This window comes from Leiobunum rupestre, chromosome 4 (genome assembly GCF_980474605.1).
Source record: "Leiobunum rupestre chromosome 4, qqLeiRupe1.1.hap1, whole genome shotgun sequence".
NCBI classification, from domain to species: domain Eukaryota; kingdom Metazoa; phylum Arthropoda; class Arachnida; order Opiliones; family Sclerosomatidae; genus Leiobunum; species Leiobunum rupestre.
The window spans coordinates 55,141,216-55,159,464 of NC_143387.1; the positions used below are offsets into that span (position 1 = coordinate 55,141,216).

General features: G+C 34.2%; 1 protein-coding gene across 4 annotated transcripts; it reads right to left on the reverse strand.

Annotated features, from left to right (window-relative positions):
* Positions 1–861: 861 nt before the first annotated feature.
* Positions 862–17,626, reverse strand: LOC149948337 (actin-binding LIM protein 2-like). Of its 4 annotated transcripts, XM_090173318.1 has the most exons (17): positions 10,089–10,161; positions 8,432–8,527; positions 7,919–8,236; positions 7,703–7,829; positions 7,334–7,628; positions 6,989–7,060; positions 6,655–6,886; positions 6,258–6,571; positions 6,051–6,192; positions 5,852–5,965; positions 5,622–5,716; positions 5,485–5,554; positions 5,389–5,420; positions 5,184–5,327; positions 5,046–5,117; positions 3,344–3,467; positions 864–2,546 (listed from the first exon to the last, which is right to left on the reverse strand). In XM_090173318.1, exons 1-16 carry the CDS (start codon positions 10,120–10,122, stop codon positions 3,354–3,356), a joined length of 2,271 nt encoding a protein of 756 aa, XP_090029444.1. In that variant the 5' UTR covers positions 10,123–10,161; the 3' UTR covers positions 864–2,546; positions 3,344–3,353. The 4 variants fall into 4 exon arrangements, with proteins under 4 accessions (XP_090029445.1, XP_090029443.1, XP_090029446.1 ...); XM_090173319.1 differs by lacking the exon at positions 10,089–10,161 and adding an exon at positions 17,472–17,626 and having other exon boundaries at positions 862–3,467; XM_090173317.1 differs by having other exon boundaries at positions 862–3,467.
* Positions 17,627–18,249: the final 623 nt, after the last annotated feature.

An 18,249-nucleotide genomic window follows, 5' to 3' on the forward strand; every position in this document is an offset into this window, starting at 1 on the left:
TAGCTGGCGCCATCTAGATTTAATTTTTCCTTAGCGGTGTGTTTTCTTTTAAGTTTTGTTTCAAAAACGTTTTATTAAAAGAAATACCTGGAAATAAAAAACTTAAATTACTAATAAATTTAAATTATGCATTAGTAATTAAATAGTCTTACCTCTTTCAATTCTTCTTTGCTGCACCTTGGTAGGTCTTTTTGAAATTTTCATTTTGTGATAATTATGATCGCTCAGCTCCATAACTACTATAACTAAATTTCTTGAAATATAAAAAAAATTTAAAACTTCTGAGAAACCGTTACACGTTTTCAAACAACGCGTTATTTATTTTCGTGGATCACTTCTTTTAGTTGTGGAGAGATGGCGTGAAGTCGCGTTACGAACAACCCGCGTGACAATCCGGTACCAGGATAACCCCTTACTCTCCCGTTTGTGGGAGTAACTTGTTACGGATGGGGGCCCAGAATCATAGAACAAAAGTCCTCCTGTTACTATTCCTCCATGATTTGGCCCATGGTTTAGCCATAGACTAAGAAACCTTTTCTTAGTCTATGGTTTAGCAGTTGAAAATAAAGCAGCTACAGGCTAGTTCCACTCGAAATATATTTGATAAAAATGCCTGCTAAGTTGGTATTTGCGAAAAAATTATTATTAAAAAGTATCTGTATAAATTATAGTTGACGACTTTTGAATCGTCGACAAAAAGACTTGTTGAAACGATACGGCCATCTAGCGGACAAAATTAACTTTATTCAAAGCGGGAAATTTAAATGGTAAAATCGTGGAACTGAGAAAAGCCAAGCGAATAAAACATCTTTTGGGCGGGAAAACTTCCTTAAAATAAATTCAAACATTAATTTTAACAAGCACTGAATTTATATTTTCTTTTAAATAAGCTAGGTACATTCAAAAAAATAATACAGAAATTCTATACCGGTATTCTTTGTACATAAATTTAGCAAATAGTTTACCAAACAAACTACTGGTTCTAAAAACCTCACAACTTTTTCCTTTTTTCCATATCTAAATGTTTATACAGGGAAAAAATGGGGAAGGATAAAGATGTTTCTTTTTTATCACTTTCTAATACTACAAATTCATTACCAAGATTTTTTTTTCAAATTCCAATTCTCGCTTGATTAATAATATTAGAGCTTTTTTATTTACACAATTTCTTGACAAAACAAAGCAGCTAGATTTTTCTTAAAAAAGTTCCATTTATAAGAAATACTACTAAAATTAGATTGATTCCCTAATAAATAGATTAAAAACTAATTCTAAAAATAACGAAAGGAAAACGGTAGTAAATTTCACAACACATTTTTTTTCCTTTCGCCTATCAAAAATTGTTCCAAGAAAATACACATAAAAGTGCATTATTTAAATGCTAATTTTTATTTATAATCATTGATTGAAATATATCAAACTAAAATACAAAAATGGACCTAACCACGCACAAAACATTGCGTTGATTTTGAGTTTCGGTCATTTGATACTCGTATAGTTACACAAAATGTAGCAAATGACAAAGACCGGTGAGTTCTGATTAGTTAAATATGTGACAGAAGTCAAAACTAAACCAGAGTTTAGATCACAACAACATGTTGAAACATGCTTAAATCTCACATTATTGCGTGGATACTAAGGTCCATTTAAAATATACCAGGTCATTATGGTCACTAACAATTTATATAAAAAAAATTCAAGTAAAAATAGAAATCTAGCAAAGATAAAGACTAGAAATTTTGTGCCAAGACAAAGGAACTTTTGAGTTTAAAATTTTAGAAAATGTAGCGATAGTTTGAAGAGCTAACACTAAAACCAAATTATTAAATAAATCAAATATTTAGCGGACTTAAAAACACTATAAAAGATTAATATGATTAATGACTACGCTATATTCGTAAATTTCAACACTCTCATTATAGTCCAAAATAAGCCTCTTTTCGCATGCATATTTTTTTGAAACGAAATTATTTCATTAAAACATCCTTTTTATCATATAAAAATTTCTGGTTCTTCATAAATCCATACTGTAGCTTTGTAATTCCACATTCGATCTAGGCCAAATAATCGCCTATTCATTTAAACTTTAGTTAAAAGGCATTAATAGTGGTATGAAACAATAATTAAATTATAAGCAACTGAGGTTTAAACCTGATTTCTGGAAGTTAATAGTAGCGTAGCCAGAAATTTATCAAAGGGTTTTAAGGGTTATCAGACTGTGTAAAATTACAGAGGCAGTTTGGAAAAGGGTGCAAAAATGTAGTACAGTTTATGTCATAATGCAAGGGAGGATTTTTTAACAGAAAGCCCCTTGTCTACGCCACTGGGTGTTGAAAATTAAACGCTACCATATTTGCTATATTAGAAAACATATACAGAGACGACAAATTTCAGTGAAGGTTAATTTTTAGGGAAAAAAGGAATTTGCAAAATGGCATCTCAATAACACCCCTTTGAAAAAAGGTTTAAATTAACTTTAAAACACACGATATTTCCAAGTTGTCAATGAAACTGAAACCATTTATTGTTGGATTTCTTTTGTCATCCTTAACGTAAATTAAGATCAAAACTCATCTTTACCACATGAAATTAAACAAGAACTAAAAGTTGTAAACCAAAAATTTTCATCTCTTTGGTTAGTAAATACACGTATGCAAGTATATATATTTTTTAACGATACTAAAGGGCCTACTAATTCGTATTCAAAATGTAAACATCTCAAAACGTTTTCTTTCTCAAAAAATCATTAAAATTAGAACATTCTCAATAATTTTTCTGAATACAGCAATGTTCCAACATTGTCTGATCATTAAAAAGCAAAAAGCAGTCGCAACTATTCACAGAAGGCCTTTGTAGAACTTCTTACACGTTTCGCGGCTATTTTTGTACATTTAAATAGCCATATTTATCTAGTATATTGCGTATGTTACAACATAAAGCTTTAACGATAAAAGCTTATTGGTTCTTTCTCAATATTCAAAAAACCTAAACAACTTTCTGATTGTTAGGTTATATAATTTTATGGAAAGCAATACAGGGGCGAGCTGGGCGAATTTCATTGTTAACGTTATCAGAAAATGGCAGTTTTGAAAGCTTAGGGAGATTAGTTTTAATCACTACCATGGCTGTCTTATGCCACGTCTCAAAACATTCCTCCAAAATTAAAAGGCACAATCTAATGTATATGTTTCTACTTATGATAACTAATAAAATGTAATTTTCTATCCGGGAGATCTAGAAAATTTGTAAACAAAAAAGGGGTACTCTAAAATATTTGTAAAATAAGGGGTGAAGATGCCTTCTTTCATAACGAAGCTTTTTCTTAGTTAAATAAAGTCGTTACTTTCATTTTTTTAGAAAAGTCTAGCTCTCCGTTTTAAATCTCCTCGTTTCCATTCAGAAAGGCGGTAAAATTGGAGTCGATTCATGTGAAAGACAGCATGAAATTCTTCATTCGACAAGTGTCGCTGAAAATATACACTTACGTAAGTTTGAAACAACTTAAGACATTGAATATTTCAGAAAGCCTAACAAAAAAATTAAATTCCTTATGGGGAAAATGGGATTATATTTTTCCATTTATAGGCTTACACAGGACATATTTTGATATAAGGATTGAAATTTCTCAAATACAGGATATTGCAAGCTAAATTTCAGCTTAAAAAACGCAATGATTCCAAAAACTTAAAGGGCAACAAAAGTGGCCATGCTGGGGGGTAAATTATCTTAACGATAAAAAGAACAACTGCGCATGCACTATCTGCCATAGCCTTTCCCTCTGTAAAACAAGCAGTACCATATTCGCCGTATTTATTTTGTATAAATGCACCTCTCACCAGGGTTTGTACAAAATTTCCAAAATGAAATTCATTGACATTTCCAGGTTTTCCCTGATCATTTTTGTAGAATAAATGAATGGTTTAAGGTAAAATCTTGAATGAATTTTTAATACATCTTTCAAAAATTTATTTGATTGATTTTTTTTGGGTCATTTTAAAACTCCCTTACGTTTTTGGACCATTTTAAAATTCCTTGACTTTTCCCTGACCCTAATTTTGGAATCATTTTTAAATTCCTTGACTTCTCCCTGACCTTTTGGAAACATTTTCAAATTCCCTGACTTTATCAGGTTTTCCAGGTCGTGTACAAACCCGGTCTTGCGGTTCTTATGCGATAGCTAAATCCATGCATTCTTTATGCTTTATAATCTTTGGTCGCGAAAGTGGCAGAGGGAAGTGAAGCTTTCGAGATTACCAACAAATTGGATCCTTTATACAAAAATTCTAGGGCAATTATTCCAAAGAATATAATAAAACCAAGATAAATATTCTGTCACGGTATAATGATTGGGAGACTGAATATAGGGCCAAGTGCGGGAGGCTAGCGGCAGAGAAATACCACGTCAAAGTGCTAATGTTTCAACCTCCATAATTGAAAATATAATAAATATTCAATTGGCAAATAAAACATTGTTAAATCAAAAATATCAACGTCAAAATCTCGGAATCTAACTCAGTTCTTTTCTCCATAATAAATATATTATTATTATTATTAATGAAAGGGGAGAAGGGCCATAGTGCAACACCAAACCGGATGACTTAAAAAGCCTGATATCCGACACAAAACGGAGAATCCTCTTGGCCAGCATATTATGGAAATCAGAGGTTTCCAGCTGATGCATACCAAGATGCTCAAATCTTTGGGCCGCGTAATAATCACACCTACAAAGCACATGAGAGGCCATTTCCTCCTCAACCTGACATGCCCTACAGATTGGATATATATTAAGCTAAGCCAAAAATCCTGGGTTTATTGGAGGTGAGCAAAGTAGCCCCTCCCCCCCCCCCCCCCCCCCCTACATGGCCACTTGCGTTGCCAACATGATTCAACAGAGAAAATTAAGGAATTACGTCACTAAATAACAAAAACTTTTCAAGAATTTACAGGATAATATAGGACTTGTTTAAATATATATGATTTTATAGGAATTACTATCTAGAATTTAGGAATTATAGGGCCGCTTCCTGATATTATCTAGAATTTACCTCAAGATGGCAACGGTCGACATCAGGCGGTAAACGGTAGTTGGTAGTTACTAGGAGGTGATATGGGTACATCTATAAAGAAAATGTTAATGCATAAGCAATTTGTACGAACCATGATGTTTGTTTCCCAAATCGTACCTTTGGTGGTTCACCAGTCAAATGCTGTAAATTAACATTCGGTAGAGATCTTCTCATATGAGGACTATACGACGAATAATGATGAAATCCGCGATAACCGTCCGAATATGGTGTGGATCTAAAATTACCACTGTTACTGTGGTTCTGATAAGAAGAAAAATTTATTTAATCCTTATTGAGATCGTAACCATATTCTTAAGCTTACCAGAAGTCTTTCTTGGTCAGAAATATTGGAAACTATAAAGCAACATTATAATTAAAGTTAAGCCTTGTTTAAAATTAAATTCAAAGAACACCTTACTGTCAGATTTTCCACTTCCAAATTCCGAGCTCTGGCCTTTTTCCAACTTTCCAAACCCAATATCGCCTCCCTTGAAAAATAATAACTCTATATTAAACACTCTGTAACTAAAATTAAACAAAACTTGATCGCATTACCCCAAAACCATCTCTCGTTCCAGGTGGTAAAGTCGCAGACTTAGTTCCAGAAAACCCATACCCAGGTTTTGGAACAGTTCGTAATGAAGAAACAACTTTAAAAATAAATATACAATTCAAAAACTCATCATCATGCCAACTAAATTTCAATATAAACATTTTTTCAGACTACTAAAAAAAATTAAGCTTTGCAAAAAAATACTGCCAAAAGCCAGCAAAATAAAAAATACCATTGTAATTGGGGGTGTAGGCTGAGGATCTACCTAACGACGATCGAATACCAGAATTTCGTTCAAATTCTTCCTCTTCCCAAGGTTTAGGCCTATCTACATCTCTAGAGGGTGCTGCAAAATTGCCAAATGAAAACATGGAATGCCAAATAAGCCAAAGATCATTAAAAAAATTTCCAGTAATGAAGTAGATACTGACAGGCATTAACTGGATTTTCGTATCTAAGTCTACAAGGTAGTTCCTTATTCGCTGATGGAAACCTTGATGAATTTCTCGGATCGGGATTGTTCTTATGATAAGCCCTAATTTTCTCCCTTTCTTTAACAGTCTTTAGAAAAACCTAACAGCGCAAAAAATTATTACTAAAAACTATCCTAAAATAAAAATTTAAATACTGAAACCTACTTTTCCAATTCCTGTAGCAATTTTCGATAGTTCTTCCTCTTCTTTCTTAAGTTGTGGATCTTCAATAACTTCATCCTCTCCGTCAATTTCATCTTCTTCCGTTAGTTCGTACTCCCGAGATCCCCCACTCCAGCGTCGCCTGCGCTCAGGGTCTGTGTAAGGGAAGGGAGGTGCTGGAAAATCATCCCTATCAATGCGAGCAACTTCCGTAGCTCTGGGCTTATGCGCTCCTGGATAGTGAGCCAATTCAATTGGTTCTTCATTATTCATGTGGGGGGATCGAGGTCTGGGTGTAGTTGACTGAATCTGATCCACTGATAAATTAATTAAAACTGATTTACAGTATCACATACAGAAAGTGCGGAAATTAATTATCATCGAAAACCAAATTTTGTACCTAAAACTTGCATTCCTTGTTTGTTCGAATGAGATTTAACAACGCGTCTTCTATTAGAGCCTTCAGGTGGTCGATGAAACTGGGGAGATTTTGGAGGTCTCGGATCAATTGGTCGTCTGAGATATCCTTGAGTGGGTTCAGCAGTCAAGTAGCTATAGGTGTAAACTCGACTGAGGTCATTTATGAATGAAGAATCTCGATCTATGAAACTCCCAGGGCTGTTACGGCCATACTAAAAGGAAAGGTTAAATTTATACTAATGAATAATTTGTATCTTAAAGCAGGAAAAGTCTGACAATTAAATAAAAGTGGATTTCGTTACATTATTCATTACCTGTTTATGAATCGAACTGTGAGGACTCGCTGAACGAGAACTACCCAAGCTTGAGGAATAAGGTATATACATCTGCATGCCCGAGGTGGTTTTTGGCAAAATTTAAAACGCACAAAAGCACCAAAAAAAAATGAAACAAAATTCATGCGAATAAAACTCAATTTCATAAACTCAATACTCGTAAAAAAAGGGGGTAGTTTTTACGAACAAATAAAACGTAGGTTTATTTTTAAACTTTTCATGGCAATTAATAAAATGCACTAAAATTAAATGTGCAGTTCATGCTGGGCTAGTGAACTCTTTAAAATCTGCGATAATGGTGGAAATAATATTAAAAATATTAACCTGCGTATCAATAATAATATCTCTTTTATTATTATCTAGGTCGAACGAGATGCTCTCGTCTACTTTTCCATCTGGACTGGGTCCGCACCGAGGATGCCATATTGCACCATCCTGAAGGTACATTTCTTCACCATCTCCAAAAGGATCCCCGCACTTGGAGCAACGAGCGCAAGTAGGGTGAAAATGGTGACTATTGCCAGCCTGTAAAACCTTCCCCGTAATATATCGCTCGCAATGAGCGCATTGCACACCAAACTTCTTTTGATAGTCCTTTTCGCAATAAGGTTTGCCATCTCTAAAAATGCGATTAAAAATTAAGTTTTGCTAAAATTTAAAAACACTAAGAAACAAAGGACAAAAATGACTCACTTCCCCATATATTCCCCGTGTAATAAGGCCCCACAGACGTCACATTTGAAACACCAAATATGCCACTGTTTATCAAGAGCTATCAAGGCATCGCCCTTCTTTAGTTCCTCCCCACAACCTCCGCACACTATATAAATTAAACGCAAGGCTTAACTAATAACAGTAAATTAAATCAACCCTAATTAGCCAAATTGCCGTAGTAAGAAGGGTCCTTACTTTCTCCGGTTCCGGCCGGAGTATGCGGACTGACAGGAGACTGAGAAGCAGTTACGATGGGAATTTGGACGCATTTGGAACAGAGGCATTCTTTGCCAGTAAATGTAACTTTTTCACCAGTAGGAAACGGTTGTCTACAACGGCCGCAAACAAAACATTTTTGATGGTACGTTTGGCCTAATGCCGTTGCAACTTCCCCTTCCACAAATTCTCCGCAAGCTGCGCATTTGGTTCCGAACGTTTGTTGATAGTCACTAGTGCAGTAGTATTTACCATTTTTAAAGAAGAAACCTCCTTGTGCCAGTGATTTCTTACAAACTAAAAACAAAAACAATCAGAAGCTTTAAAAATATTTTAAGGTGTTAATAGACCGCATTCACAATCAACACCACCACTGTTGTGTAAAATACTATAGGAACACTAAAACAACACAGCCTTGGTAAACGTTCTAGCATAGTAGTCGCAAAAACAATGGTGGCTATGATCAGAAAAATGGCCTTATTAAATAATTACCAGCACACTGAAAACACTCAACGTGAAAGTATTTATCTTGAACGCGTAAAGCATTTCCAGAGCATTTTTTCTTACACGCATCACAATGCACTTTACCTATAATTGGAATAAGTTTTATTTTATTATAATCAAAGTTTGAAAATTGTGATATAAAAAAGTTGTATGGCTGTAATAATATAGTGCAAATTTGAAGTATTTCATCCCAATGTATAAACTTTATTTAATCATATTTCATCAGTGGTGTAGACCTAATTCATTTTTATTAGCCACTATTTTTGCAAGCTAAATGAGAGAGGGAGCGTGTGACAGGTTGTCATCCAGCAATGACAGCCAATTTGTCTTCCAAAAAACATTATCTCTGATTAAAGAGAGGGGGCCCTGCTTGTACTGACCAATCAAATAACGAGTGATACATTTTTTATACAACGCTATGTTATGCCACATTGGGGAAATTCATTTTGCTAAATATAATTTATATTACAAATTAAAATGTACATAAATTTATGAACATTTATGTATAATACCGAAATTATACAAGCCTCTTTAAATGCAAATTTGGAATTTTGTGTTTATTTGTATTACAGAAATTCAAAACACATTTTTTATAACCATGGACTAATGGTTGTTAATTAGTCCATGTTATAACAGACAAAAGCGTATACTTTTGGTGTAAAAGGGACTTGGCAGCATCACGTATATAATACGTCACCCATTCTTTTTAAAATTGTAAAAAAAAAAGATTACCAGGTTCGTAGAGAAAAATACACTAGCCAAAGGTACGGCGTGATAATAAAATTACGAAAACGCCAGAACGGAGTGTTACTAATTTCGCAACAGATGGCGCGAGTGCATCGCAATATCGCCTAAAAACTGGCCGGTAGGGCCATAACGGCCAACTTCGATCTCTCGCGCTACAGCTCTAGCGCGAACAGCGCGTTATCAAAGTTGGCCGTGGGGCCACAGACCAAGGACCATCCTTGCACAGACCACCTACCCCAAGAGGGATATTTATAGCTGGTAGTGATGCGAGTTTTTTACGAAAGCTCCATCTCACGGAAAGTAGAGGCAGTTTTGAAAATAAAAGGATGGGCACGCGCTATAATAAAAAATGTATTGTAGAAGCTAGCTCGCTCACAATTTTTTTATTTCGTAAAATAAAGAATTTTCACGCGCTATTTTCTGTTTGCTGTAAAAAAAGCAGCATAATTTTGGTGACATTTTTTCGAGGTTGATGCAAGTCCTTCTTGGGGAACGTGGTCTGTGGTAGGACCAAATTAAGATGACTATCCCTTTGAATAATGAAACCTCATTAATTAGGGTAGGGTCAAAGCTACCGAGCGATTTTTTAAACCACTAAACCTCGTATAGTTAAATAATTAATTAGCATTTCTTCATAAATATAAATTTATAATATGCAATTTAACTTATTAATAGTATTTTAAAAATAACGAGTTGTTAAATTTGTACGCACTATGTGATTATGTTACTAAGCGCTTTTGATAAGGTGAAATTTATAAAAGCAACACATTTTTAAACGCTACTAATTAACTATTATTTAGTTAAGTACCAAATAAAAAAAAGACGTTTAACCAGAAACATATTAGAAATACATGGAAAAAAAAACAAATTTAATAGCTCACAAAAATAATTTTCATACCAGACTTTTTACGTTCGGCTTCCGTGTAAGTCATGTTTTACGACTATTTGAGCTAGCTACAATCTGCTAAAAACGAAAGCTGAGCGATATCAAAAATTAAACCAATGAGTCATTACGAGTGGCCAATGGGCAAGCCGCGTCTGACCGCCGAGAAAGCGGCGTCGTAAAATGCCAATGCGCTCGCTCGAGAGCAGCCCCACCCAAAAAAATATTCCTCTATTTTCCCCATCAAGTCTATTGTTTATTCTACAATGCGTAAAACTTCGAGAAAAACGTCACGCAGCTAGGCCTATTCAGGCCATTTCACACATTACTATTTCCGCTACAAACTATTTTAGTATTTTTTACACCAGATTTGTTCCCAAAATGTTTTTATTTTTTATTTAAAGGGATAGCGACAATATTTTTCCATCAAGATTGGTCTTTATAGAGGGTTAAGGATATTCGAACGCGTGTGAGTTAAAACAATGTGTTTTGGTTCCACATTTCCAGTAGTTGCACTTAGAAGTGTAAATGCGTTTTGTTGCAAAGATATATCGTTTTCTGTAGATGTAGTCCCCCAAAAATAGGTCACATTTATGTCCGCGAAACTGCGAACGTTTCAACAATGAGGCTGGTGATATATATTTAAAATTGGATCCAAATTTTATTTTTGGAAATTTGAAGTTTTACGCATTAATAATTAATTTATTTATGAGTTATCAAAAATAAAATTTAACGACGGGTTAACGCTTAACTGAAATTTATTTTTTTAATTTAATTTAATTTTATTTAAAGTTCGATCTGAAATAAATAAAAAATTAACAGTTCTAACACATGTTTATGGATTCGGTAGAGACCTATCGTGGAATTGTTTCGAGTAAGCGAAATTATGTAGGTAGCGTCGACTGCTAAAAATAGCTTTAAACTCCACAAATATGCCTACTTAAAAGTATTAATGACTCGTGATAAATTAGCAAACTTTATAAAAACAACTATCTAGTAGCATTTTTCTCTAAATATTTAAATTAAATAATTATTAAATCAGAAAAAAAATCGAGCCCGAGGTCCAGTTCAGAAACGTCAATTGTAAAAACTAAATAAAGCAAATCATTTCCGGTACAAAAAGTCAAAACGTCATATTCCATAAAAAAAAACTACAAAAATAAAAAATAGAGGTACTTAAGCGTAAAAAACCCCGGTGCTTTTCAATAAAATTTCAACTCTTAAGAAACCCCTATTAATATAATTTCGCGGTTATTACACGAAACAGTTCAACCTTGAACGTACTTTTTTTTTGAGTCGATAATTTGTAAAAATAAAATTTCGAATTTCAATGACCAAAATTACCGCATCGCTGATGACTCATTCTCAAACATCGCCACAGGCGCGTTTAAAAAAATCGTCGCTTGAAAACGACAAACACGTAACGCGATTTACATGGTTTTTCCTTTAAAAAGTTATTTATATGGTACGACGAATTCTGATACCAGTGGTTAAAGTGAAATTTTTTAAATATAAATATACGAGAAGATACACACTTTTTTTATGATAACGCACGTGCCTTAGCTATCGCCAACTCCGTTTAAATATATTTGAAAATACCATGTTCAAAGTTACGTGACTTTACTTTCGAGTGACCCGTTACATTTTACGAAATTTTGGTAAACGGAATCCAGAAAATATAAGTATCAAAATAAAATATTGTCGAGGTTGGTTTTAATTTTGTGAATATTATTTATCGGTGCCACCAAGAATGTATTTATTTATACTCGGGGAGAATGAATACGTCGAGACTATCGACGGACACGTTGAGGCCCTAACCACGTCACGCTAAGAGAGGGGGGGGAGGAAAAAAGGAGCCGGTCCTATTTTTTGCGTCCTCGCAGCAGCGTTAGTCCGTCGAAAAACGTAATTTTTAAGAACCAATGAGATTGCAGTATTATTTGATTTTATTAAAGCGGAGGAGAATACCGGGGGCCCCAACGGGTGGAATTGGAGAAACGCTAAAAATATTCTCGACATATTCATTCTCCCTGAGTATAAATAAATACATTCTTGGTGCCACTTAGAAAAAAAATCGCGTCTTTTGTGAAGTAAAAAAAAACGGTATAACCGCCAAAGAAAAGCCTAAGGCCTAAACAGCGTTTTAAATATTTAAAACAAATACATTGGTAAGTGGCGTGAAACCAGTAAATGATCTTTGATTGTATGTGAAATCCCAGTAACGAGGAACCGCGACGACGTATGGCGCCAAATAAAAAGGCCTCCAGCCAGAAATTAATAGAAATTTGAGTTCACGGCTCACGAAAATAAAAAGAGGGTTAATTTGGTTTTTCTCAAAAATTGTGAGTTAGCGAGTCTGAGGAAATGAAATAATAATACGATAACGGTTATAAATATTAGCAAGGAAGATAATCACGGCATCTCGCTAATGAGACGAGCGACTTTTGGACGCGTGCCATTGGTCAATAGAGAGATCTGGGTCAAAATGAAAAGGTACCCGCCGTTTTTGCCCGCATGACACCGTTGCTTGGTCGGGAAGCCTAACTACGGTTTTGGCCTACTTTCCTTGCGTAGCAGTGTCGAATGAGGGCCCCTGCTTCAAGTACGCTCCATTACCTCCTCGAGAGCGGAACGAACGCACTTTTTCAAAAGGCTCGCTAACCGTGGATTTAAAGTTAAAGAAAATTATAAAAGTTGAAAAACTTTCCATTTTTATTTTTTTAGAGTTTTTGGTCTGTTGGATTACGATGAAAGAAATGGTTAAAGTGGTTAAAAATTATAATTAAACTATCACTTTTTGTCCGTTAAAAACTATCGACGATTTAAATTTCGTTAAAAACTATCGACGATTTAAATTTCGTTAAAAACTATCGACGATTTAAATTTCGTTAAAAACTATCGACGATTTAAATTTCGTTAAAAACAATCGACGATTTAAATTTCGTTAAAAACTATCGACGATTTAAATTTCGTTAAAAACTATTGACGATTTAAATTTCGTTAAAAACTATCGACGATTTAAATTTCTTTAAAAACTATCGACGATTTAAATTTCGTTAAAAACTATCGACGATTTAAATTTCGTTAAAAACTATCGACGATTTAAATTTCGTTAAAAACTATCGACGATTTAAATTTCGTTAAAAACTATCGACGTTCAAAAATTATTGAAAAACTATCGACAATTTAAATTACGTTAAAAACTATAGACGTCTAAAGTTCGTTAAAAACTATCGACGTTTAAAATTCATTGAAAAACTATCGACGATTTAAAGTTCGTTGAAAAGCTATCGACGATTTAAAGTTCGTTGAAAAGCTATCGACGTTTAAAGTCCGTTAAGAGCTATCAACGTTTAAAATTCGTTAAGAACTATCGACGTTTAAAGTCCGTTAAGAACTATCGACGTTTAAAGTCCGTTAAGAACTATCGACGTTTAAAGTCCGTTAAGAACTATCGACGTTTAAAGTTACAAAAATCTTATTTCATTAACACTATAATAGAGGAGGTCGTATCGCAAATATAATTATAGGAGTCGAAAGTAAAACCAAAATTAAATACGCCACAAAAATGTGTCAAATGCAACCCTATAAGAAAAAGTCTCTTAAAAGCTAAGGCCACGCTAAAAACTTTAAAAACATTATATACCATCCACGTAAAAAACGAATTTTTTTCTAAAAGAGAGACAAAAGCCATTGTCTGGAGCGTGAGACAGTTACGCAGGGAGGCTTCGAAAAAATTTCCGAACGTGCCCGCACTAATATATTTAACAAAACGCCAGATCTATTATTACTATCTGGTAATCCGATATCCTTGGTAAAGGCGATATTCAAAACTGTCATGTCTCCACAATCAAGAATGCATTTAGGTTAACGGAAAATATGGGCGTAGTATCCAGTATCCCCCCCCCCTCCCTGATTCCCGGAAGATAAACCACGCCCTTACGCCTTTCCTCGTGTAATATTTCCCACTTTATTTCCGTTAAAAAAGGGAAGACACTGGTCTGCAATTTGAGTCCCCCCCCCCCCCCGTATAGGCGGAGAATACTTTCAGTGTATCATGAAAACAAGAGGCTATAGTTGGGGCTACATATTCTCTATCAACCATAATACATTCTTGTTATGATATAGTACAGTTTATTTTGGATAGTGTACCTCCAAGCTCTCCGTGAAAACGTAGGCAACATAGGAATACCAGTATCACGTGACACGATATCGCCCACACTTTTTCCTATTGGGTTAAAAAAAATTCCCCCCATAATGGCGGCCATGGCAAAAGCTACGATATAATTCAAGGATTTCTACATATTTTTGGACGCAATTATGAATTTGACACGCTAATTTCATTTGACGATGGGGAATTAAATTCCTGTTTATTTTACGATAAAATTCGAGATAACAGTTGTTAATTCGAACTTGCACCCATTTATTGAAAATAAGTGCGTGATGTTTTGATTCGGGATTTCCTGATAAGCTAGTATCCAAATGGCTACTATGAAATGGAATCTATTCCTAATCGTGACGGCTGACTTGTTTCAAAAGATATATATCAATTTTAATCGAATATAAATTGTAAATCATAACAGGGTTGCCACAATATTTTCAGATTCAATTTCCTAGACATTTTCCCGACCTTCATCAGGCGAAAATATGGGTTTCCATAAAATAAAGCAATAAAAAAATTAAAATGTAAAAATGTTTTATCTACGCTTTGTAACCACCACGTATAGGCTTTGCCTCTGTGGTTGCCTGCAAAGTTTGTTTCTTTGCGAAATAAAAATTATTATTATTATTAATTTATTATTATTGTAGTACTTTATTGGCACGCGCGTTTCGCACGTAGACTTTCACATACCAAAATCTTTATCGACTCGAGCGCGCTCTCCATCTTCAATAACTATAGCTTATCGTATATGTATTTTTTATTTATATGTTTATTTTGAATTGGGTTTTTGGCGGGCTTTATTTCTGCTGTAAAATTCTGGATTGGGTTTTTGGTATTTCCTGGATTTTATTCGATGCTGGTTTTGTGTATGTATTTTTATTTTTTCGACTGTGCTGCTCGTTTGTGAGTGAGCCGCCCTGTTCCAAAAGGGTTGTTAATAAATAATTATTAAATCTTAAATAGCTAGTGACGTAGAAAAACATTTACACGTGACCTCCCGTATTTTATAGAAACATAATATTATACAATTTTCAACTTCAAATGATACTTTTATCAGAAGGTAATGAATTTACTTTTTTAGTATACGTGTGATTTCTTCAAAATATATTTTAACTTATGAAAATTAATTTACTTCAATGTATATTTTAGTATAAAGGTTATGTTTAAAATTATTGCAACGTTTATGGATCTAAATATTATTCACAAAACTATAGTAAAATCACCTTCATAAAAATTTCCCCGACTCTTTAGGCCATTTTTAAAATTCCCTGACTTGTGGCAACCCTGTATAACCGTCCCATAGTCTACTTCTAGTGGTTTCAAGCTTTATTTTCCGCGGAACCCTTCGCTATCAGCAACAAAATCCGCAGCACCCCTGAAATTTTAGGAATTAAATATCATATTAGCAAAGCCCCCAGCGTTTGGAAAACCAATTTTTGAAAACCGAAACACCCCAGATTTCAAATATATTATTTTTTATAAAAAATAAATCATTTATAATAATAATTTAACTATGTACATAAATAATTTATTTATTTATAAAAAAAGAAATTATTGTTTATAATAATATTTTATAAAAAAAATAAATTATTATTTATAATAATATTTTATAAAGAAAAGAAATTATTTATAATATTTTATTTATAAATAAAAATATTATTGATAATAATACTTTTTTAAATTATCATTTTTGTTTAATCAAAACCACACAAATATGAAGTAGAATAGGCTAGATTATAAATTTGTTATTTGGGTTTTTAACTCTTAAGAGTCTTAAATATTTTTAGAAATGTTTTCGCGGAACCCTGGTGGTTGAAAACCACTGGTATACGTTGTCGAGGTGCTAGATACTTTGGTATTGCTAAATTTGTAATCAGTTATGTAATTACTTTAGTACAGCCAAAGGTACGATCTTGTAAACCAATTACAGGCAGTGATCGGCCCCTCTACATTGTAGACAGGTCTATCATCGAATAGAATATTATCTTTTTAAGAAAACAACTTAAGGGCCTCAGTCACTCACGTCTAGAAATTGCGTTTCAGGTTGGATTACAAATAGAGCCTATTACGTGACAGCTCCCTTGTATGACGAAATATTATTACCTTGGTTTTCAAAAACGTCTACGTTCTAGAAAACCAGGTATTTTCGGCGCTTTGTTCCGGGACACTAGGCGATTTTGCTTATTACCCAATGTCGATTCTTCACACCTGCCCGTTTAACTTGGCGTTCTCCGTTTGAGCGGGCAAAAATCGTGGGCGACACTGGGTGAAAATCGTGCCAGAAACTTTTCAAAAACAATTAGAGGTCTTTCGGTACAGTAGCTCTCGGCTAGTATAATTCAAATTTAAATAGAAAAATTCAGCGAGTAAAGTGCTTCTTAAAAAACTGCTTTGTAATGTTTCAATTACGCCAAATTAATTAGGTATAAAACTAACGAGTCATCAGATAGCCTAAAGGGCTTTGACCTCTCCTATCAGGGGTCGCGGTGGGTCCATTTTTCCCACTTGCATCGAAAAGAAAAATACCATCAGGGAGAATAAAATTGATTCATATCACTACTCGGAAGACCTAACCTGTTTTTGGCCTATTTTGTATACGTTGTTATGGAAGTTTAAAAATTATAAAAAAAAGCGAGTTTTAAAACCCACGCATTTTCTAAGCTTCTCCATCGTTGGGCCTTGACCAACATTATTCATCGAGCACGAAAGTGCACGGTTATAAAAAGTTTAACAAGCTCGTCCTATCTTTCCTGGAACCTCGTTATCGTTTTTATAGTACACCCCCGCGAAACGATTGCTATAATTGTTACTTTTGGGCTGTTGTTTAATTATGGGAATGTCTTCATTTTGTTGAGAACTTATAAAGCTTCACCTAATTTATTAAAGTTTTTCCCGCAAAAATGGGGAAACGCCAAAAACCGTATTTCAATTTTGAGCAGTCGGTCCACTATGATACCAAAAATTTGCGCAATTCCCCTCTCATAATGATTGACATATCATACAATCGTCATTCCTAAACGCAAAAATATATAAGAATGCAAAACATAAGATTTTCATATCTAATATTTCGTAATTATAATTGAACAAAAAGCCGCGCCCTGCGGCTGGCTGACTGTCTGTCTCCCTATTCAACCTACTGAACCTAGGCTTAAAATTATCGCCGGCTTCTTGGTCTACACTACAGATCAGGCTTGGCTTTCACAAATAAGTTTTAAAAACAAAGAAAAACTGCTCACCCATTTTACTATTAAAAGTTGTATTCCTCTGTACACGAACTTCCTTTATCACACCTTTACAGAAAGTATCTCACAATCAGCTGAAGCCAAATTCACCAAAAACTCGCGCTATCATCTTTCCGCGACAGCGCAAAACTCCGCCATATTGTTTACTATTGCCCGCATTAATGATCCACGAGAGGCGCTTTTCCAAGCCCGTATCCAATTTTTTCGCTTAACGGGCTCACTGACGCCATCTACGGAACAATTAAAGCGACTTTCAAAAAATGACAGTACCATAGTTTGCTTTCCGTAAGACCCAAAATACATGTATTTCTGATTTTATTTTACTGAACGCAGTTTTGTTAGTCCTTGCCGCGTATTTGAATGAATTACCTGAAATTAACACTTAAACATATTGCAATTTTATTTAAAAAATACTATTATAATTAATCCATCGCTTCCATTATCGCTTTTAGGACTGTCTGATTTAAATAGAGCCACGACGCGAGATTTTCGTCTGTTTAGAAGATGAAAATCCAACGTATGAGCTTCTCGCGTTGGCCGCTACCTTTGAATTGGGAATAATACTGCTAGAATTACAATTACGATAGCGCCATCTATATTTTGTACAGATATATGGCTAAAAATAAATAATTATTAGCTAACTCACCGTAACTTGTGTTAAAAAGGATCGTGTTGACAGATTAAAATTATTTTTAAACATTTTCAAAGGTTTGTTTGTTACGAGAAATCATACATTTCAATTTCGCGTCAGATTCGCCCAAAAATTCAATTG

Bases quoted from the DNA above. Each gene is read 5' to 3' on its own strand.
- LOC149948337 (XM_090173317.1), bottom strand. From the start codon at position 10,122: ATGACTTACACGGAAGCCGAACGTAAAAAGTCTG. The intron at 5,966-6,050 runs GTCAGTATCTAC...GCAATTTTGCAG, and splicing joins CGAAAATCCAGTTAATGCCT to CACCCTCTAGAGATGTAGAT. The intron at 5,328-5,388 runs GTAAGCTTAAGA...TCTTCTTATCAG, and splicing joins CTGACCAAGAAAGACTTCTG to AACCACAGTAACAGTGGTAA.